Here is a 26,355-nt window from a genome sequence, read left to right on the forward strand (position 1 = left end):
CCTTAGTCAGGCTTATTATTCATGATTAAAATGCTTAATTTACTGCAGAAAATAGACAGTGCTCATTGGTCCTCTCTATGTGTGTGAAGGATTGCATATTTAGCTTTGCATGCAGTTTCCCACACAGACTCTCTTTTCTTTCACTTCAGTGTATTGCGTTCTACAGAAGCTTCCAGTTAATCTGGCTGCTGATAATCCTGCATGGGAGGTGCTGCCTGCAAATATGTACAGTACATACAAGCTGGGCTGCATAATCTCAGCCATGTTCAAGAGTTTTCCATCAAACAAACAAGCTTCCGGAATGGGGGAAGATTGTGTGGCATCATAACTTGTTTTTAGTTAAAAATATGGGTGTCTGCAGGTTCGGCGATTGGGTTGGATTGGCTCCAGGAAGGGTTGTACAGCCGAACAAGAAATCCTCAATCTCTTCCCTATTTTCCAGAAAACATCCAAAAGAGAACATCTCAAATCTCAGCCAGTCTAATCCACCCCGGTTGAGTTGTGCCAATTCTGCCCGTAGACTGAGCATTAGTCGACTGAATATCTAATGAGAGCTCTCTAACCTACATTCCTCTGTTGAGTTACTACTGGTTTAACCTCGAACAGCCATGCTGACTGTATGAAGCAGCCTGGAGGACAGAAATGTGTTTCATTTTTTCCTCAACATAACATGAACTATAAAAGCAAAATGTTTTCTTACTAAATTCAAGTTAATAGAGGATTACATTTTGCATTAAATGGCTGGTTTTTAGTTTTCTTCTTAAAGAAAGAGATCAACGTTTTGGAAAATACGTTTATTCGCTCTTTTGTGTGAGATGAAAAGAGTGATACTACTCTCATGTCTGTACATTAAATATGAAGCTACTGGCAAAGGGGCTATTAGCTTAGTTTAGATTAAAGACTGGAAAAAGGGGGAAACAGCTGGCGTGGCTGATGGAAGTAACAAAATCCAAATATCCTTTGAAGCTCACTAAATACTGCTCAGTTTTTGTAAGGATTAAATAAACAGGACACCTTTAATCTGTGTTTAAATAAGACCCTATCAGATTTACCTATAGTTTAGTGTTAATGTGTGTAATGACTACTCCTTGTATAATTTAGCTAACAAAATAACTCTCAGGCATGCACATTTGATTAATGACATGATGTTTACAACTTTTTCATGGTGCTCTGGGAATTTAAGATACTTTTTTGTAAACATGCCACACTTTAACCATCATCAAACACTTCAGGTGTGAGAAGAAAACTTGTTTTTAAGACTAACATAAATTCTTCCTTTTGCAAAAATGCCACAGAAATCAAATTGATCATGTAGTTTGTTTTTTTAATACATAATGTTTTAAAGCAAAAGCCAATGGAGATTATAACGCTGATAATTTACTTGAATGAACTGACTGAATGAGAACTTTAGGACCAGAGTGTACATAAGTACATTAGATCATATTTCAGATAAGCGCCATCTTCTTACTTCCAAGGCAGATTTTTTGTTTTGTTGCAGGAAGGACAATGATCCATCTATTGTGAATAACTTGTGAAGATGCAAGGCCTTTTTTACAGCTGGCAGTTTACAGCTGGTCTCTCACACTACAAACATGAATCTTTCAAGTCACAAGCACACCTGGGTTTAGCCAAAGCCACAGCACTCATTCACACAGGAAGAGAAGATGAACTGCCGATAGATAGGCTGTTATAGCTCTTTAAGTAGAAGAGAGTTATGCCAGAATTGGTAACTTGAAACTTCTTCATGCCAACTAGACAAATGATTAAGTTTAGCTGGGCATATTTTGGAGTTAAAGTCATGAAATTATTATATTTGTATTTTTACACAATTTTAATGACACAAAACGTACACATTCAAAAATTGTCAATACTTTATGTCCCAACATCCGAAGGTACATATACTGGCTGTTGGTTTTAAAGCTGTAATTTTTCCCTTGCAAATTGTATCGTGTTTATTTACCTAAAATGTGCCTTCAAAGAAGTGACTATCCTATTAACGAAAGTGAAGAAATTGTTATTTTGATAAGATTTTATATTGGCGATGGAAGCAGCATGTCGAGGTTTCAGCATACTGGTTTATTGGTGTAGTTACGTAGTAGCCTAGTTCCGGTACAGATCTGTTGATCAAACTTCTCATTTCTATCTCATACACAGACAGCCCCACCACCACAAACACAACCACACAAACACACACAGTAAGACAGAAAGGTGTGAGTTTGAGGAAGCACGACCATTTCCTGCAGACCATGTGCGTCTTTCTCTGCCTCTGTCTGTCTGCTGTCCATCTCATTTCAATTTGATTTAATGGAATTATAATTTGATAATAATAATAATAATAATAATAATAATAATAATAATAATAATATTAATAATAATAATAATAATAATAATAATAATAATAATAATAATAATAATAATAATAAATAGCCTAGGTAAAGTTTTGCCAAACAGATTGTATTTACATTTTAGGTCTAATAAAATATAAGAGTAAGAAATAACAAAATTGGTTTGCACATAACACAACAAAGGCTACAAACACCAAATTCCCCAGTGCTGAGAATTAAAGCCAACGTGGAAATTTACGCCTTCATCAGATTATTTGATACGGCTAGTAGACAGATGAAATGAGACTCAGCAAGGTCCCCAGTTGGATGGCAGTGGCAAAGTTGCAGTTCAGGGAATCCCCAACTTCTTCATAGTAGTAACCGATGTGTTGCTACCTGGTGAGATATTGGTTAGCGCTAGGTGTTTCAGCAAATAGATACTAAAAAGTTTCTATGGTGTTAAAAATGTTACCAATGCTGTAGCTAGTTGGTTGATAAGTCATTGCTAGTGTGTCGCTGCTGGAGTGTTTCTTACATTGATGAGATTAAAATTGAGATGTATTAAATACAATAACTCCTGATGACATGATACTAGTATAGCATTCCCCCCCCCCCCCCTGTCCCTTTCTTTATTTGTGCCTGTATCTCTCTGAGCCATAAAAAAAGATTAATTAACACACTTTTTTTTTTCTCCAGGTTATGGATACACTATCCAAGCTTTCCTACACAGCAGTTGCACAGCAAGGAGGAATCAAGTAAGTTACCCAATGTTAAAATATTTACAAAACAAACTGTCTCTTGACATTTCATAAAGTTATCCCAGGTGTGGTAATTATTTTTATTTTTTAGCATGTAAATAAATAAATAAATGTAAATTAAATTGTTTCAATGTTCTCTGTATTTTTTATAGTATTTTGGCATCTATAATACATTTTTCAGCATCCACTTAATGAGAGAATGGGCGAGAAACAGATCTCCATCTCAATAAAATTTAAAGTTTTTGGCCAAATTAAGACTCGTACAAACTAGTTGTTACCATTTGTGACTTTTTTTCTGCTGTCCAAAAGCATATTAAACTGTTCTGGGTAACATTTGGATACATCAAAAATGAGTTTCCTGCCCATTGATAATATTTTCATTGAAGACATTTTCCTGTTAAACACTGATCCTCACACTGCTTTGCTGTCATTTCCAGGCCATTTCCAACAGAGGAAAGCCTCAAAGATGAGGACATTTACAATAATCTGGAAGACTTGATTGAGTATGTATGAGGCTCCTCTCTGCGGGGCCATTACTGGAGTTGATAGAACATGATTATTTCACTCTGTAGCAGAACCAGCTCTGCTCATTATCCACGCTCTCCAGGGGTCTAGACACCCACATATTTTGGTAAAAGGCTTGGCTCCGTCACTCTGTTACTGTCAGAGGGAACGAATGAGTAATGCTGCATGTTTCTGCATACCTCCCACATCAATCACATGTCACAGGTCCAATATTTGTATTATTTTCATGTCACATTAGAGTTATATTCAGAGACTGTTTTCTTTGAATTGTGCATTATTCCTCTCATTATCTTATAAATAAGTGATTATAATGAGTTTATGAATATGATGAAAAAAACAGCCGTGATAGAAAACGTGCATTTGTAATCCCATACACATTCTACAAAAAGTGTGTTGCCTTTTGTTTGTATCTGTGTAAATGTATTTTTGGTTTAACATTGCATTTAACATGATATTACTTCCATTAGCCACAATGTTCACAATGCAATAAGTAATTTGTTAATGTGTGTGCGTGTGTGATAGTGAGAATGCCCCCGATGATGAGGACGACTTGTATGCAGCGGTCTACGGGCTGGAAGAAGACTACGCAGGTGGAGAGATCTATGAAGACCTCATGAGGAATGAGCAGCATCCCCCCTTGGTATACCGCAATTAGTCACCTTCATACGCACACACACACACACACACACACACACACACACACACACACACACACACACACACACACACACACACACACACACACACACACACACACACACACACACACACACACACACACGCTTCAGGGGGTACACATTGGTGGACTAAAACCCACAATATCCTAATTGCTAAAATGTCACACTCACCTGGTACAAAAACTATCTTCTGTAACTCAAAATCAGGATATCTTTAAGTACGGAGACTCATAACTGAAATAAAAGTACCAAAACATTAATGTCAAAATACTTGGGTACAAATAAATTCCTGCATTCAAAATTATACTTGATACAGGTACAGTTGTATGATAAGGCAAAATATGCTAGCAGACACCAAGGGGCGTGACAAAGCAGCTGTAGATACAGAAATTTCAACACACTTCTAATAGTTAATAAGTGATTATTGAAAGAGATTATTATTTTTTAGGAAAGTGCTGCATGTTATACTGTTAATAATCATATGTAAGATAAATGTCCCTGTTAATCTTCATGAGCAAAAATCCAGAGTTATGAACGTTACAGCTGGAAAGACCAAGTCACTGAAAATGTATAAATCCATCTTATTTTCTTTCATAGTTAACTTTGATTGATTAGCCAAAAGCAAATTAGATGATACAAAACGAAGATAATATTGCTAAAATACGCTGAAAATAAGAGTATAATAATACTAATGTTATCATAATGGTTATACCTATACGTTGAAGCAACCAGGAAACAAACACTCAACCAATTCACAGCTACAGGCTTACAAAAGTAATCAACAATAAGTGTTTTTCAACAACAAAAAAACCCAATGCAAACCAGAGGGAAATTCTTTCCATTCCCTGTTTTGTGTTTTAAATGATTTTGATGATATCGCCTGGACCTGCAGATGTAGAACTCAGCTTTGATCTCAGAGTGATGTGGGCCGTTCATCTATTCATCAGCCTCCTTCTGCACCTTATTGCTGTGTTTGATGCACACAGCAGGAAGTGTGCAGATGCTGCTTTTAAAATACTGTTGTCTATAAATAACTTTTGGTGATGTTATCTAAATACAGATGTCTAATTCATCGCATTCTAACGCATTCTGAATTCATATTCTGGATACCATCCAGTGTCTGCAGATAAACAAAAGAAAAGATAGTAGTGTTTAAGCAACATTTTCTAAGGTGTGCTTCTTTCTTGAAGCCGGCAGAGGTGGATGTCCGGAGCTGCTGCCTCTCAGAGATCAAACAGACGGAGGAGAAATACACAGAGACCCTGGAGTCAATCGAGAAGGTTCATCATTTATTCTACTGTTCTATAGAGCACTAAGATCGTATGTTGTTAAGTGAAAAACACATGGTTTTCTTTGCTTTTAATTAAAAAATCTGTGGGGAGAAATGTTATCTGCTAATTTTTAAACATCATTTAAAAGGGGAATTTCATGGAAAGTCCCAGTTATCATTTCTCTGAACTTGCCTTGCAATAACCCTGTTATCTGATGAGATGTATGTTATTGGTTTCTGTATATGTGCACCACAACTGTTATTGTATGCATTATTAAACTTTCATTTGGTTTACCAGTTCCAGTTAAAAAAAAAAATGAGTTAGTGAAAGAATCTGAGGAGAGGCGCTGTGATGTTTCATTCAAGTTTTAATTTCCTTCTGTCTCTAGTATTTCCTGAACCCTCTCAGGAATTTTTTCTCCGCTGCTGAAATCAACAAAGTTTTTGTCAACATTCCAGTAAGTCCTACAAGTTTCCCTTCTTGTCACATGACATGGAAATAAAATGTTCATATCCAGGTACTGACGTCTTTTAACTCTAATGCAGGACCTGGTTAAAGTTCATAAGAGCCTGATGGTCGACGTGCAGGACTCCATCTTAAACAAAAATGCCTTAAATCTCTACCAGATTTTCATCAGCTACAAAGAGAGGTAATTATGAAAACATCCATCTACATTAAAAGGTTGCCTGGAAAGTATGTAAGTTGCAACTGCAGTGGCATCTCCCTAAATGTACTCCCCTTTTGTGGAGTTATATCTCAGAAATCACCTTTACGTGTACTGAAGGTTTCATTTTAGATTCCCTAGATCGCTGTACTTTCCTCCTACAATTTCCTGTCAATACATTGAAAAACATTGTCTTTCAATACAATGAAAGTCATGATTACTTAATTTACATATCAGACTTTTTCAGAAGTGTATCCATCCTGCTGCACACCGGCTGTTAGCCCTTTGCCAGTTTTACATTTGAATTATATGACAAGCCTCAACGTGTTGCTATGTGTGTGCTAAAAAGGTTCAGATTGTATGCAGTTTGCTCTATTTCAGCTCTCTATACATTTCAGGGTAAAAAATGAAAGTACTACAAAATGATGCACATTAGAGGAAGAATTCTCTTTTCAGTCATATATTGAATTGTAATGTCTCTTCATCAGAGAATCAATTGAAACCATCTTTATCACGAACCACATGATTGCAACATATTACACTTTCTAATTTTGAGTAAGCACAGTATCACTATCAGGCTCTCTACACACACTGGCTGTACTTTTTCTCCAAATCACCACTCATACATCTTTCCTCTGCATTGTAGACTGCTCATTTATGGTATATACTGCAGTCAGGTGGAGATCGCCATCGCTGTGTTAGACCTCATTTGCAAAGAGAAAGAGGATGTTCGTCTAAAGCTCGAGGTGAGACCCCTGAATAACGCATACACACACCCCATTGTACAGAGACCCTGTTTGACAGCGGCCCCTAGTGTTAATTATGTGCACTACATAAACATTACATTACATGTTTTATTGCATTATGTTTCTTGTTCTCTCCAGCTTTAGGAAACTTGAAAAAATATGGTAGAATGAATGAATAAAAATAGCAGATGTTTTGTGATAGATTTTGAATGGAAAGATAAAAATTATTAATTTAAAATGTATGTAACGTCATGTCTTTATAAATTCTGAGCTTGGTGTGAGCTCTATAACACTGAATAGGATCCAGAAATATTCCATACCCAATTTCACATTTCACAATTTTGTTTGGCTCACTGTATTGTCTCTTGGTTGACTCGCCTCAGTAACACCTAAGTCATTTATATAGTGATGCATTGTCGCTCATGCTGTTATAAATATGTGTGTTGTGTTTGTTGCAGGAGTGCTCAAAGAGAGCCAACAATGGGAAGTTTACTCTGAGGGACCTGCTGGTTGTCCCGATGCAGAGAGTCCTCAAGTACCACCTACTTCTTCAGGTAGGGAGATCTGACTCCACTAATTTAAAGTAAGGGAGTCTAAAAGGCTGCTCAGGGTTTAAAGGAAATCGTTTATTTCAGAGATCAGTTCTCCATGACTAGATAATCACAGAAAATCACCTCGGGTCTATTTCACAAAAGCAGAATTAAGAAATCCAGTATAACAGAAAAAGCAAGGCTTAGTCTAGTCTAGTCAGTGAATCCTGGCTTGATACCTTTCATGTTAGCCAAGCCAGGTTGAGGTGGTGCGACTATGTTAAGCCAGGTTTAAGTTATTTGGATACATGTACGTTCACAGCTTTATTCGTAATCACAGATTTTATGCTAAAATGGTCAACATCTGCTAAAGGAAGAATACAAAGATCCAAATAATATGTAAAAAAAACAAAACGTGGCAGACAATAGTGGACTGACTGTATGCGTAAGAAGCCTAAAAATATTCATTTACTAACCACTTCTCTTGATTGAAACTGTCGTGATTATACTAAGTAACAGTTTAATACATTTCCTTAAACGTAAGCAGTGGAAGTTAATATGTTTCTCAAGAAATTTAACATGAAGATTGATTACAACCACTGATCCCCAATTCTAGAACATGTATTTCAACCTATATATATATATATATATATATATATATATATATATATATATATATATATATATATATATATATATATATAAAATTAATAATGATTAATACATTGTGTTGCTTACTTGACAATGCTTACAGTGTGCAACAAAATGATCACCTACTTCTCTTTCTGATTTCCTCAGTGCTTTTCTTTTTATCTACATATCTAGGTCACAGTCCTGCAGTTTATTTTATGATATTTGATTTACATCTCTGCGGATTCAATTTTGTTTTTAAGTATGTGCAGTACATCTGACAGTTTGTGAATTCTGTAAAACATATATAATCTAGCACAGCAAGTGATTATTTCAATGCACACTGTAAGCATGTCTGTAAAATAATGTATTAATCATATGCTCCCAGCAGACAAGGGATCAAATAAAAGGTCAAGAAACATCTTGGTGTCCTTTACCTTTTGTTTCTTAAATGTACAGTACATCATAAAGTTATTGGTCCAGTGAACTGGATCTTTGCAATAATAAAGTCATCAAACCTCTAACAACAATGATTTGAACAGCAGTCTTCATATTTAACAATAACGATGACTATGACACGAATAATCATAAAAATGACAATGTTCACAATGTTTAAATAATAAGAGTACTTAACTTAAAGACAGTAAATACCTGTGGTAATTAATGCAGTCTAATAAGGCAAAATACATAAATAAGAACATTGAATTATTGTAAAAAACACAATGACTCTCTATTGGATTGACTGCTGACTGAGCAGATAAACCGCGTCTGGAGCAGACTAGCTGCACAGAATTCATCTCCATGGCAACATATGTGCCAGTGACTCTGCCCTGCCACCCCTGATTTAGTTTGTATGTTTGGCCATTTTTTTATGGATTTGATGAATCTTGAGTGCTTGTTTTCAGCAGTCCACCATATTTATTTTTTACTTTATTATTACTTACTACATATACTTTTAATTATCAGCTTCACTGGAACATTTGGGCCCTAATGCCTTACTTCAAGACACCACAAAAGTAGTTTTTGAAGCAAGAATTAGCAAATTGTACCTATTGCTGAAGGCATCAAACTTGCAGCTTTCTCTTAGGCTATCACATACATGCCAATTTAATATACTACTTTTTTTTCTATGAAAGATATCAAGTTTTACTCCTCTGAGTTGTCCCCTCTGAGGTTTTGTCAACGTTATCACAGTTGATTCAAAGTGTGTGATATTCTTCTTTCTATAAATAAAAGTGGCCACTTGAGGCCGACATTCTCCACAACTCTTCACAGATTCTCATTGCCAAAAAAAAGGACAGGTCATTTGGGTTTTGCATTTAATCCTCTTATGTCAAATATCTCAACAAAAAAACAGTGAATAAAAGAAGTAACATCATTTCAATCTGTCTCAATACATTTGAACTTACAGAATTTTCTTCAAACGAGTGCCTTTTAAAAGGAAAGGCGTGACGTCTGTCACCTGATTGTGAAATCGATTACACGTGAACTTATGTTAACCCTTACTTGTTGACTTAACATAATTATATCTATGTCTTGCAGTGTGTATGCATTCTTGCTTCCTGTAGGAATCCGACATGCAGGCTTTTTCAAAATACCCCCAATTTCACTTCCTACTGATAACTGTGTGATACCGTCTCCCCTGGTTAGTATGAATCAGAGGTCGGATCATAGCTGGCAGGGCACACGAGGACAGCGACTAGAGAGCTGCTTTAAATTGTTGTGGAGGGTAAAGGTCTCCGTGGTAAATGGTGGTCATCCTGGTAGTCCAAGTCGCACCTGAGGAGAGACTTTTGGAAGTGGGTAAAAAGATAGAAAGGGGGAAGTGAGAGTGGACACAACTCAGCAAGTAAGCAGCACTGTAGCACTGTGGAGGAATAATTAATCTCATCATTTTGTAATGTTATCGGAGAGGAAATGAAGGGTAAAGGCGTTGCATCCACCTTAAATATTAGATATCATATATAATATATATAATGATGTAATTTGTTTAAGTTTTGATAATATCATTCTCTACTAAAGTAAATATATTATTGGCCGCAAGTTGTTAACAAGCAGCATGTGTCTAGAATTATACAAAAACAAAACAATTTACTCTCTGTAAAATGGTGGAACTGGTGCCATACCGAGGAGAAAATAAACCACCACAGCATTGTTATGGTATGTAATCATGTTTGCCGGGAAAATGACTCACTCTGGACTAGTATAAGTTTATTTTGTCTCATGTCTCCTTGGCTGTTTGACTGGTGATTTGACGGTAATGAGACCAAAGTCATCCACAGGAGATTTCACTGAGCCTCTGTGCAAGTTACACTCACAGCAATAACTGCCATGTGTTGATTAATAAAACAGACATATGTGTGAAGGAGTATTCAGATCCTTTACTAAAATATAAAAGTAGCAAAAACAAACCGTGAAAAACATCCCAAGTGTTTCGCTATTTTATATCATATGATTGGATTATTATTACTGATCCACTAATGTGTCATGTTGTAGCTGGTTGAGCTGGAGCCAGTTTCACCTACTGATAATATCTATGCAAGTTAAATCTTTACTTGCAAAGTATATATTAAGTATAGCTGTCAAATAATGTAGTGAGGCAAAGGTACACTGTTTCCCTCTGAGATGTAGTGGAGAAGAAGTATAAAGTAGCATAAAATGGAAATACAATACAATAAAGTACAAGTACTTAATATTTTCACTTACTTAAGAATAAGTACTATACTTGAGTAAATTGTTTCATTCGAGCACCTTTCTTCTGACGCACAGCTTTTTGAATGATCTGTCTCTGTCTTTTAAGTTTTATCTTTTATGGTATTAACTGAAGCATATTTGTCAAATAAGATTCATTTAGGAAAATGACTAGAGCATAAAAAGGCTTGTTTTGTTATGAAAACTACATGGTAGCATTTAAAAGTAATCCAAATGTAATGAATTCAATAACACAACTACTCGTGCTAAATGTGTTTGATTGAGTTTGAGTTTTGTGTGTGAACACGGTCTATCCTTTCCCTTCTGTCCGCCTCTAACAGGAACTAGTCAAACACACTCACGATGCTGCTGACAAGAGCAACTTGAAGATTGCTCTTGATGCCATGAAAGTAAGTGCAGTGCTTATCTAAAATGCTCTGTAATCATTGTGATTTCAGCTTGTTACCAATAGCAGGCGGATTCAGTGGAAACAGTCTGTCTGCCATTCAACTAACAACTTTTATTAGATGACAAAAGAAGAAGTCATAAATCACTCATGGCAACAAGTGGGTGTAAATTGAATAAACCTTTTAACATCAAACTGGTGAGCGCTTCACCTTTCCAGTCTCTTAGTAAACCAGAGCTTGATAGGCAGCTGATTTGAGGACAAAGAAGGCTGCAAATGCCTAATTTTAGACAACTAGAAGCCTTGATTTATACTTAGAATATTAACATGGGGTGCATGCTCAGATCACAGAAAGGTCAAAAACACCCTGCTTAAAACATAAACATACATCGGTTGACCTTAACATATATCTGTATGTTAAATATTCAGCCAGCAGCTGCTGAGGTTAGCTTAGCATTAAGATTGGAAATGGAGAAATGGCATCAGTAGTGCCTACCAGCACCTCTAAAGCTTAATAATAAACACGTTGTATCTGTTTTTTTTATCGGTACCAAATTAAGTGTAAAAATAGGGTTTTATGTGGCCGACTATTCCCGGTAACGGCTTTAACAATTTGGTTTGAACAGTTTTTATGTTAGCGGTGTTCTGGCCCCAGCTTCATCTTGACCACTCAGATATGAGAGTGGTATTGATCTTCTCATCTAACTCTCAGGGGAAAAAAAGCAAATAACTATTTCTTTCAATGTAGAGAACTAAATATTGTGTGTTGTGTGTGTGTGTGTGTGTGTGTGTGTGTGTGTGTGTGTGTGTGTGTGTGTGTGTGTGTGTGTGTGTGTGTGTGTGTGTGTGTGTGTGTGTGTGTGTGTGTGTGTGTGTGTGTGTGTGTGTGTTACACAGGACCTGGCTCAGTTTGTCAACGAGGTGAAGAGAGATAATGAGACACTGAGGGAGATCGACCAGTACCAGAGGTCTATTGAAAACCTGGTAAATTAAAATTGTTTTCTATCAGCAGCTGTTAGTATACGCTTTTTATTAGTGCAAAAATGTTCCAGCTTCTCAAATGGGATTTGTTCTTTAATTTCATGATTTATGAATGCCTGACAAAATCAGACATTTGAACATTTCACATCAGGCTCTACGGAATTTTAATGGGCATTTTCACTTTTTTAAGACATTTTGTCCACAACAATTCATTTAGAAAATAATCAGCAAATTCATTAATAGTGAAAATAATTGTAAGATGCAGCCCTAAACCAGTTAAAGGAGTTGTTAATAGCCACTGCTTCTCAATAAGGAATTATTACTGTCATTAAAATATGAAGTTAAACAGCTTTTATATTTCTGTGAGAGACTCTCACCAAAATGTGGGTTTCAGTGCAGAATACATTAATGCCGGAAATGTGTCCCAAGTGAAACCTTTTAACACATTTGAACTATTTCACTATTATGCATTTGACTTATGAATGCATTTATTTCAAATGCATTTATCTTATACATAATTCATCCTCATTTTAACATATTCATTTTTAACCCTCTCTTATTTTACTTTTAGAATCAGCCTCTAATCAGCTACGGTCGACCAAAAGGTGACGGAGAGGTGCGCATGGTCTCCAGTGTTGACAAGAAGAAACAGGACAGGTTGTTCTACTTCAACTCCATTGTCCTTAACAAAGAAATTAGGGTATCAGACAGGAAAAAAACACACTAAATGTCTGATGAAGGTCACTTTGCTGAAATATAGCTCTTGAATACATTTACTATAATTGTCCACAGGGTGCAACACCAAAATTTATAAATATATATAGATATAACTATATAACATTTTGTCTTCTTATTTTACAGACACATATTTCTTTTTGATGTGGCTGTCATTGTTTGCAAGAGGAGAGGAGACAACTATGAGATGAAGGACATCCTTGACCTCAACAACTTCAAGATCACAAACAACCCCACCAGCGACAGAGAGGGTAAAAAGGTCAGTGGGCTGCAAAACAAAATATATTTCTTTACACATAATTAGACACAGATGCTGCACTTGTTTAAAAGTATTTCTGCACTTTACATTTCATTGAAAATTGACTCTCTATCCACCTCAAATCTTGTTTAATTGGCTTGGTTTGGCTTCAGATTTCATTGCTAAAATAAATGTCGGCAGCTTAATGAGAGTAATCTAGAATGATGTTCTCTCTCTTTCTGGTGGAGGGTCAGTCACCCCACACAGTTTATACAGTATGCTATTTTTTGCCTTGTGGGAACGTTTGCAGGCCGTATACTAGCGGAGGGGACTTGTTGATGCCTTATTGATGTATGCCCACAGATGGTGTCTTCTCACTCCGGTGCTGATTGCTAATGTGAAACTGACAGCTTGCCAGAATGGGATTGCTCTTTGTTTTTTGTTTTTTATCAAAGGGACCCCATTATCATCCTCATTTACTCTATTGTGCAATCATGATGTGTGTGTTTGGGCGTTGTCTGTCTGTGTGGGACGTGTGGTTGGCAGTGATTGGTATTAAAAAAGCCTGGTCATGGCCTTGATGTGTTTTTGAGGGATTATATGTGTGGTTGGAATTCTTCAAGGTAGTTTTTAACATTTTTTAAAAATCATCAATCTTGTACTAAACATGTAATGACACAAAGAGTGTAATTAGGCTTGTATATTTCTTTATTTTTATCCCGTCCACCTTCCAAGATTTAGCTGCACAGTAGTACACAGACGTGAGAAAAAGACAAATATCCACAGACATACAGAGACTGTGTAACTACATTTAAGCAATTTAAGCTACATTCACCTCAACACACACTCAAACACACACACACACACACCGCAGGACAGAGATGCTAATATCAGGTGATGAATGTGTGCAGTCCTCCAAGGCTGCTCATAGCTATATATCATTTTCTGCTAAATGAAACTTCAGAGTGTGAATGTGGTGCTACTGAGCACCCACACAGTCATCAATGATTTAACACTCCGCAGAGCTCTCAAACGCTCAGGACCTTGCAGGGCTGGCCAATCACTGCCGGGTAAACCCTACCACTTTTCCTGTTATTAGATATGACACAACAAGCTGGAACAGATTAGGGTGGCAAAAACTGAGCGGTTTGGGAATTGATTGAAAATCGTTCCCAAATATGCCCATGGGTAAGGCATTTAACGTGTTAAGTGTGGCAGTGGTAGCAGATATTTGGTGGCCAGCGGTTTTAAGAACGTGCCAGGCTATGAATGTGTTGCTGAAGAGAGAACAAGCAAGCAATAGTTATATTCTAGACCCAGAATTTTAGATTTATGAAACACAATAGTTGAGGACTTTATCATTATCTTTTTACATTGTTTGTCGTGTTTCTACATTTGAGATATATTTGGAAAAGAAAGATCGAACGCCGTCTTTGGTTCCTCTGTCATCACAGTTCAAATTGCCTTTGTGTTGAACTCTGCACTGTTAAATCTTTGACTGTACATTTACATTCTCTTACCGGCTAATGTTGCTTTACTTTCAATTTCAAGTTATTTTTTTCAGTAAATTAATTTAAGATGACAACTGTGACCTCACAGTAGTTATGACAGTATATCCCTGTGATTTAGCAGTGTGCTCCTGCAGAATTACTGTATTTATCTATACCTTCACAGTTTATGTCCAGATCACTGTTATTTGGCAGTATGCTGCTGTTTTATTACAGCGTAACCAGAAATAAACTTCTATTGCTGCTGCTCTAAAAAAAAAAAAAAACACCAGCCAGACTCTTTGTTGATCTGTGAGCCTGCTGTCACCAATTCTGCACCAAGACACCAAGACAGTGATGATTGATGACGGCATTAATAGTGGTACATCATGACATTGATTCGACCTGCAATTACACATTTTTCTTGGGTATATTTTATTTTATTTCCAGTTTTTACATATTTTGCTATTTTTCAACAGTCACACCACAAAAAGCATTTACCTTGGTAGGCGTATATCAAAGAGTACGCATATTTACTATCATGCACTGTTCACAGTCACATCTTAACATCCTATCATGGGTATCTGAGATTACTTATATATATATAAAAAAAGAAAAAAAAAAAGAGAGACAGTCCATTTTTAACTCAGATTGTTGCTGTAAAGTAGTGTGAACCACTGAGCAATCGTGCCACCCACCATTTAAAGTGTACATTGCGAGATAATGTCAATGTAGCCATGGTAGTTTTCCTTCTATGCACAAATGTGTATATGCATCCATGAGAAAATGCACTCAGTTTGATTCCTGCCTTCTTCCTGACCTCCACAGTGGTGCTACGGCTTCTACGTGACTCACCAGCAGGGACACGCCGGCTTTGAGCTCTTTTTTAAGACCGGAGAACTGAAGAAGAAGTGGCTGGATCAGTTTGAAATGGCCATGTAAGTACACAAACACATGGACACCAGAGTCAGGACAGTTTGTACGCAACGCAAGAATACCAGTGTGTGTATCACAGGAAAAACTGTGCACTTGTATGCGCATGTGGGAGTATGTTGTTTATTTGTCTTTGTTTGCATGCATGTTATACCAAGGCCAAGAGAGGTATTGACTCTTTCATGTGCACTGTTTGATCAGGTCTTAGCTGTAATCAAACACACACTGCTGACAATAGTATGATAACACACACAGACCCCGACAAACCCAGACACACACAGACACACACAGACACACACAGACACAAACACAGTACACATAAACTCTTCCAAAGAGCTGCAGAACTACAAAGAAGTTCTTTATGGAGGTTTATCTTTTGTATTATTTTGTAATGGTGGGAGGTTTTTCTAAGGCAGATATCCTGTCTGCATCCTTTGTTATGTTTGTTCAGAGTGTACAATGTTGCTTTGACATTACACGCTGATTGACTGAACAAATGATTTTGTGTTTGGGCTGGATGTGTATGAAAACAATACTCCTGATATGCATGCTGACGATTCGTTATGGCCTTCCCGAATACATTTTCCCTTCTCATAGTGCTCTGGATTCACTGTAGCAAAACACTACAGTGTGTATGGATGTACTTTTATCAATCAATGTGCATTTTAAGTGCTTCTCCTTCTCTGACTTGAACTGAAAGTAGTCACACATGAGCTCATAAACCCACGTCACCACTCGGCCCCTTGACATTTGCTCAAAACCTCATGTGTAATTTCCAAAACTTAAAGAAGAAATAACCACTTTCCACCCCCTTCTTCCTGAAACTGTTATTTTTGCACAGATACAGGGTTTGTGTCTGAAAAACAGCTGTGTGCCTCTGTGCATTGGGTAAGGACACCAGAAGGGGTCCATTCAGAAAGTGAAAATTGTACCTGTAAAGAGGATGTGGGCCTCTGATGAAGGACTCACTTATGGGAGCACTCACGGCAGCACTTATGGCTTAGAATGGTGTGTTCAACGCAAAAAAAATGTGTTTGTCCATGCTCCAGAAATGCTATGCATGTTGCCCACCTCACATTTGAACACATGCAACACAAAAATGGATTCGTCTGGGCTGATTCAAGCCCTCTTCATTTACAAGTACACATGCACAGGAGGAGAAATTGCTTTCATTTTAGCCAGAGGTGAGAAGGAATCGGCAGGTAAATAAGTTTGTGTTTCACACAACAAAGAAGTTATATTCAGTTGATAAAGAAATTATTGAGAATGTTTTGTATATTGAAAAAAAAACAGACAGAAAATGTATCCCACAACTGAGACACACTGACATTACACTACTTTGGTCTAGACTGAACTATCTCAACAAATTCGGATGGATTGCAATACAATTTTGTACAGACACTCACGGTCTCCAGAGGATAAATCATAATGACTTTGGTGATCCCCTCACTGGTCCTCTAGATCTACTGTGAAGTTGAAATTTTTGGTTTTGATCCCCTGACTTTTCCTTTGTCCAACACTTAAACTAATAAAATTCCCTTTAGCCTCAGCTGTACTTTGTGTTTAGTGATAATTAGAAAATATTAGCAGGCTATCACACTGAATTAAGACTGTCTATGTGGTAAGCATTGTACCTGCTTATCATCAGCATGTTTGCAACGTCATTGTCAGCATATTAGCGTGCTGAAGTTAACATTAAGCACAGTCGTGGCTAAGTGCAGCATCACAGAGCCACTAGCATGGCTGTAGCCTCATGTTTTCATTTAAAGTTAATTTGATCTGTTGTTTTTCCCTCAGATCAAATATTCGACCAGAGAAAGCCAACCACAACACCCACCAGTTCATGATGCACACCTTTGAAAGGATCACTTCCTGTAGTTCCTGCCACCTCTTGCTCAGGTAATATTCATACATTATGAACAGACTCTTTTGGATAATTATGTGGAGCTGACTTGTTGACCTGAGACAGGGTGAACATCGGCTGTAACTAAACACATTTTTCTAGGATGGCAAATCATCATGTTATTGCACTGGTCTTAAGAAAATATATTTTCAAATCTCTTGCATATTAGAGGTATTATGGGACACCATGGTATTTCCCCCATGGGGATCAATAAAGGAATATAATAATAATATTTTACATTTAGTCTTCAGTGGGTTTTCCTCAGGCAATTTTTGAATTTAGCCTCTCACTTAACTGGAAATGCCTTATTAGCACTGCGTTTTAATTGAAATAACCAGGGACTACAAACTGTTAGCTGTCTCAGTTTTCAGCAGACAGTATCAGTTTTATGGTTTTGGAAAGCTGAAGGACATTTCCTGTGACAATTTATTTCTTATCTTGACTGAGACAGAAGCCTGAAAATTCAAAATGTCAAGGTATTTCGCATAAGGACGCTGTTATACATGAAATATATCCTGCATTTTATTGTGTCCAGGGGCATCTTTAACCAGGGTTACCGCTGTCTGAAATGTGGGCTGGGGGCTCATAAGGAGTGTCTGGGTCGACTGGGAATCTGTGGGAGAACAGGTGAGATAGAAACCTCCAAAACTGATTGTGTGTAACTTTTGTTGCAATTTCTTATTGTGGAACCAAATGGCATCATTTTCATGATATTTGCTGTGCATATTTATTTCCCTCAGAGAACATATACTAACTCTTTGGTGACCTTTCCTACAGCGCCACCATTAGGCCACAATTTCCACTTGTACGCCAAAATATCAAAATATAAAAGGCAGATTGCCATGAAATTTACTGAGCACATTTATGTTCCCTAAAGGAAGACCTCTTTACATGTCACTCGATGAGCTTTGCCAACCTTGTACATAAGCATGGAATTTGTTGTGTATATTTAAAAAAAGTATCTCTCTGCATGATGTAATGCTATGCTGTACATAGTAACGTTTTTTATTCCTGTTTTTTATTCCTTTTGTATATTTTTATCTTGTACATTGTTGTTATTATTCTTATTCTTACTATTATACACTGCTGCTGGCTAGCTGAGAGCTGCCAAACTGAATTTCGTTGTTCACTACAATGACAATAAAAACCTCTTTATCTTTATCTTATCTTTATGTAACCCTTGACCTTCCTTTACTTTGCCACCCACAGGCCCAAATTTCAAGTTACCTTTATTTCCCCCTCAAATAAAAATTTGAATTCTGCTATTAAAAAAACTTTAAATTGCACATGATGTTTAGCAGTTAGAGCTGAATTATGCCGTAAAGATATTTAGCAGTTATTGCATTATACTCCTTTGTCAAGCTTTAGGTCTTTGTCACAAGTGTGGGGCATTCGTCCAGTTACATTACCTTTCCTGAAGCTTTAGGCAGCTCAGGCCTTTGACAAGCCTTCTCAGCAGACTCACTGTGGTCTTTATGCATTCTGAGGTGTGATAAGAGCCAGCAGAGGCTGACAGTTGAGGTTGTATGTCAGGAATCCACCAAACACTCATATTGTATTCTTCTCACTGTTTCTGTCTCTCACCTGACTGCAGATGCTGCCAAGCCGAAACCCAAGGTAAGTCCTGGACTGTTTCTCCTCTTTGACTTAGACACACAATAAGTGAAGCATAACATAGCGGATAAGAAAATATGACACACATGACAAGTTCTGATTGGCCAGACTCCTGTCAACACATAGCAGCTGGCCAATGAGATCTCCTGCTGCCTCTTTAAATGTAATCAATAATGGAGCTAAGGCCGCAGCCAGCGTTTTTAAAGTAGTGTGGTCAAGAATTTTATATTCACTGCATCTCTGGACAAAATTACTTTACCACTTCACTATTGTTGAGGTGATGATTGAAGCCAGATTGTAGTAACTAGATGTGTGAGGCAGAAAGAAAGTTGGGCGTCAAACTGCATTCTGCATTCTGGTGAATTTTTCTGCACCAATTTATGATGGAACTGTCTTTATTCATGTAAATGAAAACACCAGGGGACAGTTCAATGTTTGAAAATACAATGAAAAGGTTCTCAGGCATTCTGTATTGCTTACAAATAGGTATTATCCTATAGATCAACTGCTGAGTCAACACGCATGTTGGCATGATTCACTCTTCTGTCATTTTTTGTGTCTTTGTTTTGGGTAGTAACCTCTTTAATTTTAACTTCACTTAATTTTTTTACGAGAATAAAGTCATGATTTACTGACAATAAAGTCGTAATATTTTAAGGAAAAATCTAGCTGTGCATAATGTTATTGCCCTGCTTACATTGTAGTATCCTCTTCAGACCGTCAGACTCATAACCCCATTTGGGACTCTCTGAAAAAGTTTAAAGAAGCTGGTGTGTGCTGCTCTTCACAAGAGGTGGCAAACCAAAAATAACTGAAAACACTTCTGATCAGAAATAAATCTCACCATTGTGTAATTTGATAAAGTGCAGCTCACAACTTCCCTTAGATATTCAGCGGAAAGCATCCTTAGTCAGGAGACAGTCACAAACAGAGCAAAGGTGTTTCTACACTAGGGAGACAGCAACACAGAGCTACCAGAGGGAAAATGCTACAGTGTAGTCCTAACACAATTCCTAATAAAACTATATTTAAACATTTAAAATCTATATTGTATATAATTATTCCTTTGGCACATATAAAAGCTCGACATTTGTCACCTGTAAGAAAATGATGAGGGCTTTTACTTTTGAAACCATTGATGGACAGAATTAATCCTCCCACTTCACAACCAATGCAAGAACTTCAAGTTTGCCTTTCAGAAATTCCTGTTTCATCTATTTGTGACAGTTAATCTAAAAAGTGAACACCCTATGATACAAAGGTGGGTTGTAGACAAAATGAGGATAATAATTAGAAAGAAAATAAATTAAGAAAAACCTGGAGAGTATAACACTCAAGGATGATTGTATAAAGAGTATGACACATTCTTCAGGTCGGACTGAACCTGCACAAGGAGTAAGAATGGCCTCTCCATATCCTCTTTCTCTCTGCATATTTCTCTCTGTCTTTCTTTTTTCCCCCTTTTTGTTCTCCTTCTTGCTTACGTTTGCTCTCCATTCACAGGAAAACACAACACCACCAGACCCAGGTCAGTATGGCTTGACCACTTCACCACTTTTGTAGACCTGCTAAGGGCTTTACGTGGTACCTCTTAAGCTGCTTTCATCTTGGCCCTGTAACAAATCAGAAACACAGACAGGATGAAAAGGAGACGGTTATTTGGAGGCCAGAGTGAAACCTGGAGGAGATAGATGGTGGTTTGAAGCTAACCCTCAGATGTTATCATACCCCCCCTCACATTTGTGATCAAATATTATTCAACTCCCCACTGCAAAGAAATAAATGCAGTGACATGAATCGCTCCTGCTCACACACAGGGTTCCAAGGAAGAAATTAGCAATAACACTTTCCTTTTGTCAAATATATTTGAGTAAAAATAACAAATTCATAATAGGATGCAGAAGGATGCACAAAAAAAGCCCTTTTCTCACCGCATGCCGTGATGCCTTAACCCAAGACGGCATTGAAATGAATGGGAGTGGGTGGAATCATTATGAGGACTTCGGCAGGAGAGATGCTGGCGGAAAAAGCACTTCCAGCTGTCTATATGCCTCGGCCCCAACCGCTGAGATGTGCCTTTGTGTTAAATCAATTTCCATAAGAAAGAGAGCCACAGCCGTGCTTATTGTTCTTATTAAAAACATGAATGTTAGATATTCAATTCATCTGCGGGTCACCGTGAGCCAATGGTTTCCTCGGGCTGGTTCGCAGGGGAGCCGTGGCTGGCAGGGAGATGTGCCTGAGGGGGCTAGATGTGTGAGTCTGTGGAGAGTAAGTGGCTGTGTCTTTTAAGCTGGCAGGGGTGTTTAGTCTTATGCTCAGCCGGATGCTTGTGGCTGTGCTTGTCTGCTATGCTGAGGAAAGATTGGAGCCGCAACTTACAGGAATCAAAGAGATTAATTTCCTGCAAGAGTCAATCGCTGCTTTTTAGGATGGTGCCAATCTTGTGGTTTAGACATGTATTTTAACGCCAGGGATTAACTGTGTTTAAATATTTAGCACAATGACAGTGAGGGTATTTGCTTTGTACACATGATTGGTACAAGAACTAAAATTGGGTTTTTAAAAAACAGAAAATGTCTTGCTCACCTCTACTGATATTTAGTCAGGCAGATAGTTTTGGTTTTATTTGCCCACGTTTTGAAGTATCTGCATCTTCTGCTGTCAATCCAATACAATGAAGTTTTGATGCAGAATTTTGTTTTTTGCCAACCTAACCTTGCTGCAGTAATTTAGAAGTCTCCGTATTACTGTGACATTGCTGTCAGTAAGGAGAAGGTCAGAAGTAAAATTAAATACTTCAAACATATGATTTTGCATGTCCGCTTGGGCTAGGCTACAGTTGGCTCTATGGGGAGTAAGAGGTCCCTGTAGACTATAAAGCTTTGGGTTCACAATTTCAGTTAAAGTAAGTATTAACATAAAGTTTAACTCCCGATATCTAGCAGAATACTTTGAATATCTGAGCTTTTCATTTTAGTCGTTTTCTGAGCAACATAGCGCTCTGTGATTCAAATGTTTATTACTTATTCCCACATCTCATCGGTGTTGCCCTTCTCCTTATGTCATACCTGGTTGCAGTATTTTTGATCTATTACCTAGAAGTAATGATAAATCAGGCTACACTCTTGCACCTGCTGTATGTCCCTCTGTATAAGAATCTCTGATAAATGTTTAAAAGTGTGAGAATAAATGTGTTTGTATTCCCTGTCTGCTAGGTTTACCCAGGATGGTTGTGATCAGAGACTACAGTGGCATCCCTTGTCCCCAGTGTGGGCCCCCACTAAGCATTCATGCGGGGGATGTCATTGAACTGATGTTTGCCGACCTGCACAGCTCCTGGTGGCAGGTGCGTGTCACTCGGCTCATCTTGGTTTTATCTCGACATCTGTGACTCCATGAAAAAATAACATGTCACGGCTCACAGGGTTGGTTCGGTGCACGCAATGTCTCTGCAGTGTCGTGGGTTTGAAGCCGTGCTGCGTGTCACCTCTTCGCTCTTACTCTTTGATGTCCCACTATCTGCAAAAGCTTTAAAAGACATATTAATGGGTTGACATCAACAATTTATCTCACAAATGATATTGGGGTTGTTTTATCACATTCTGTGTCCAGTAAGGTGAGCCATAAATTTCATATTATTATGAGCTCAGCGTTAATTAGAAATATCAGTCGAAGATCTGTATGAACTCTTCAGAACCCCTGTTGCATTAAAAATAGGGTATATGTCTGTTTTTTCACTCCTCAGATTGAATCACAGCCTACACCAGATGATCTAACCAATTAGTGGCTTTAGTTGATTAATTGAGTGCCACACTGAGACAATAAAACAGCAGACACTGGAACCTCTGGAGGATGTTTTAATGGTTGGTGCACCACCTCATGTACGGGCACATTTAGCAACCATCTCACGAGGTCAGCCAACGGTTGACAGCGTTCGACCTTATCTATTTTTGAAAGGATGGCCGATTATCTAGGGTCTTTCCGGCAGCCTCCCTAGCTGTTTCTCACTCTGCTTTACAGCGGCATTAAAGCCTCATCCACCAGTTGGTGCTGCTCCAATCAGACCACAGTCTTTGCCAACGGCACGGCCGGGAGTTGGCGGTTAGCCCGATTTCCTATACTCCATGTTTCTCTCTGTTGTGACAGAGCACAAGGTGGAGGGTGAGGACATGAATGCGAGGAGGCTTTTTGTAAGCCGATAGAACGGCTAGCAGAATGTCATGCTGTAGACCTGATGGCACTGCATGGTTTGTTACCATGGTGACAATGCTGGGAGGAGATAATTAAAGGAATTAATTGATAATAGAAATTTGTGTAATTACCTGTCCTATGCATGATAAAAAACAAGGCTATCCACCTTTTTCTTTTTTGGGGGCTTTGCAGGGCAGTGAATGATTGCAATGACATCAATATCACAGGTGCAAGGCAATATAAAAGTGTTCTCCAAACCACATATATAATTTATTAGACACTGTATCAATCATGATAAAATGTTGTCTGTTAAATATATTTATGTTTTGGAGTCTGTGTTCTTCACATTTACATTTCCGCAAAAAATTCTGCAGTGACTGCGGTAATGCATGTCAACAGCTGGTGGCAGTAATGAGCTGAAAGATGTATGGTGCAGTTATAAAAAAGAAGACAATTAAGACTACAATCTCATAGAAACAATACAAGTTTCAACGCATGCAAAAACAAAAGCTTTGCTAGTGCTCGCAACAAGTTTGTTAGGTCTTACGGTCACATCCAATGCCTTTTGGTGGGAAACACTGAATCTCAAGAAAACCCTGTTTGTTTACAATGAAACCTCCACAGGGTACCTTTTAATCTTCAGCGTCCCCTGTGGGGCCAGAGGATGGAGTTACAGAACATTGAGAATTCATATCCCCTGATACCCAGGAGGCAATTATCCCCCATCCCACTGGCAGAACAATACAATCAATCACTGTAATTTCATTTGATCCTTTGGATGCTGCCTATTTATGCCAACAGAGTAATAAGTTTAATCTTTATCATACGCTTATCGAAGGCATAACAAATAGAGAGGGGCACTCAAAAAACCTTTGATGAAATGTTATTACACAGAATGAATCATAGAGATGGGTAAAGATTCGCTTTCCAATCTAGTTACTGCCGGGGCTTGCACGGTCCCAAAAAGCATTTCATACTCTAATAAAGAGGAGTGAGGAGGAAAGCATAAACAGGGCAGGAAGCCGAATGAGGAGCTCCACATGCCCTCAACACTTACTGTCTTCTCAGATTGACTCAATGGACTGCAAATTGACCTCAAACTCAAAACTGGTAACTCAAATGATCACTCTCTCTCTATATATATATAGAGTCTACGAGATGTACATGATAGAGAATTAAGGTTTGAATTAAACTGAAGATCTATGCATCTATGTAGGGGCAAGTTTGGAAGTTTGAAGGAAAATCATGTAATTTGTTTTACTAAAGTGTTCTTTTTTCAGTTGGAGAAAACAAGTCTCTCTACGCTATGTTTGTTGAAGGAATTAATGAATTTCATAAAAAGCTTGTGTTGTGCTTGAGGCGGGTTAGCTAAAATGCAATTGTTAGTCTTTAGTGCAAGCCAGAGAGCTCACGCTGTTTGGATATTCAAAGACCAGAATAAGATCCATTATTTCGTGTTAAACGAGGCTCTTGTTTTGATGCAGTACAAATCTAACTGCCGGCAGAGTTTGAACCATAATTAACTTGGGCTGCAAATTAGATGTACTGCTTGTTGTGTGCTAATTGCTGAGGATTTATTGGAGTGAGTATGGGAGGGGAAGAGGAAAAGTAAGAGAGGAGAGAAAGAGAGAGATAGAGGTGTCGCTGCTCCCAGACAAATATAATGCGATTAACAGCCAGTTGCCGTTGCAGGGAAAAATTCTGGCGACAAGCAAGATTGGCTTCTTTCCAAGTGACGCTGTGAGGCCTTGCCCATGTGTAAGTGTACATATTTTTCGTAATCAATAAGACACATTTCGTGTGATTACAATGCATTTGGTGGATAATGGCTTCTATTGATGTCTTGGCAAAGAAATAGTAGTTCTTTTCAATTGCACTTTTTCACTATAGAAGAGTGATTTTAGCCATTAGATGTGGCTTGAATATCATATTACCACAAATGACCTCCACATCTCGTGTATCGACTCCATAAAAATACAAAATAACCACAATTCTCTTCCATGCCAGGTTCCAAAACCTGTCGATTACTCGGCCCAGCTCTGGTAAGCGATGAAAACAAATGGCTGTAGATTGCTTACAATAACCACAAGTCATTTTCACTCTATTTTATTGATTGTATGGACTGTTCTCATCCTCATGTTTGGAATGATTGATTGCAGTCTAAGGGCAGTAGTTGTTTATGGCTGGTTCAGGTTTGCAGGTCCTATGGAGAGATACCAGGCTGAGGTGGAGCTTCTGGACCGAGAGAACAGCACCTATCTGGTTCGACACAGGAGTAAAGAGTGCACTGAATACGCCATTAGTATAAAGTAAGTGACATGATGGCTTGTTTCCATTTATTTACAATCGAAATCTACAATTTTCACTCACTACAGTTGACCAAGAGTGGGGGAGTAAACAGAACACACATAGTCAGCAGCAGTCTTGTGGGCTTAAAACACCTTATTCTGAGAGGCGAGTGGCAAGAATCATTCAAGCAAACAAAATGCACACATGAAAATAATAGCTCTGCACAACAATAGTGTGGTGTATGAAAACAAGCAGCTCATCAAATGTTAAAGGTGGAAGGGCCACAGCAGAAGGAGGTCATGCTGTATTCTACTCATGCCAAAGACAGAATCAAGAAGTTATGCTGACTTTATTATCATGGAGGACGGAAAAAAGTTTATCTTGTCTAATGGATCACAGTTGATGCTAAAATGTAGAAGGTGGAGGACAGAATTAAGTTTAAAGTGTTATTTCATCCAAATTGCAAATAAGCACATTTTCTCACTAGTCTAGTTGTATCAAGCAAAGAGTTTTGCTCAAGTTTAAGGTATCTGTCTTAAAGCTTTCAGCCTCTTAAAAAAATAAACTGTTGTTTGTTTGGGGCCCCTGAATTTGAAGGCTTTGCAGTAATCATGTTATGACATTCATTATTCAGAAAGTTAGCTATAGATTAGAAATGGCATTTGGATTTGTTCAAAGTATTGCTACTCATGAAATTACTATGGCAACTTTAACTTGTACGTGAGCTAAACTAGAATCAGTTAAGTGCATTTGACTAAT

General features: G+C 37.9%; 1 protein-coding gene across 2 annotated transcripts in view; it reads left to right on the forward strand.

The window, feature by feature from the left end:
• Positions 1-26,355, forward strand: part of LOC129113336 (guanine nucleotide exchange factor VAV3-like) — a 44,907-nt gene that overhangs the window by 5,202 nt on the left and 13,350 nt on the right. The window contains exons 3-23 of one of the 2 annotated variants that reach the window (XM_054625572.1): positions 3,021-3,079; positions 3,520-3,585; positions 4,130-4,247; positions 5,475-5,564; positions 5,944-6,012; positions 6,101-6,204; positions 6,866-6,965; positions 7,424-7,519; positions 11,158-11,226; positions 12,120-12,206; positions 12,775-12,860; positions 13,065-13,197; positions 15,492-15,601; positions 17,394-17,495; positions 18,035-18,126; positions 19,094-19,116; positions 20,617-20,641; positions 22,332-22,462; positions 25,000-25,065; positions 25,315-25,349; positions 25,500-25,616. In XM_054625572.1, the coding sequence (XP_054481547.1) occupies positions 3,021-3,079; positions 3,520-3,585; positions 4,130-4,247; positions 5,475-5,564; positions 5,944-6,012; positions 6,101-6,204; positions 6,866-6,965; positions 7,424-7,519; positions 11,158-11,226; positions 12,120-12,206; positions 12,775-12,860; positions 13,065-13,197; positions 15,492-15,601; positions 17,394-17,495; positions 18,035-18,126; positions 19,094-19,116; positions 20,617-20,641; positions 22,332-22,462; positions 25,000-25,065; positions 25,315-25,349; positions 25,500-25,616 (1,778 nt within the window). The remainder of the gene's footprint in view (positions 1-3,020; positions 3,080-3,519; positions 3,586-4,129; positions 4,248-5,474; positions 5,565-5,943; positions 6,013-6,100; positions 6,205-6,865; positions 6,966-7,423; positions 7,520-11,157; positions 11,227-12,119; positions 12,207-12,774; positions 12,861-13,064; positions 13,198-15,491; positions 15,602-17,393; positions 17,496-18,034; positions 18,127-19,093; positions 19,117-20,616; positions 20,642-22,331; positions 22,463-24,999; positions 25,066-25,314; positions 25,350-25,499; positions 25,617-26,355) is intronic. The other variant, XM_054625580.1, reaches the window with a different exon arrangement.

This window comes from Anoplopoma fimbria, chromosome 3 (assembly GCF_027596085.1).
Source record: "Anoplopoma fimbria isolate UVic2021 breed Golden Eagle Sablefish chromosome 3, Afim_UVic_2022, whole genome shotgun sequence".
Lineage (NCBI taxonomy): Eukaryota > Metazoa > Chordata > Actinopteri > Perciformes > Anoplopomatidae > Anoplopoma > Anoplopoma fimbria.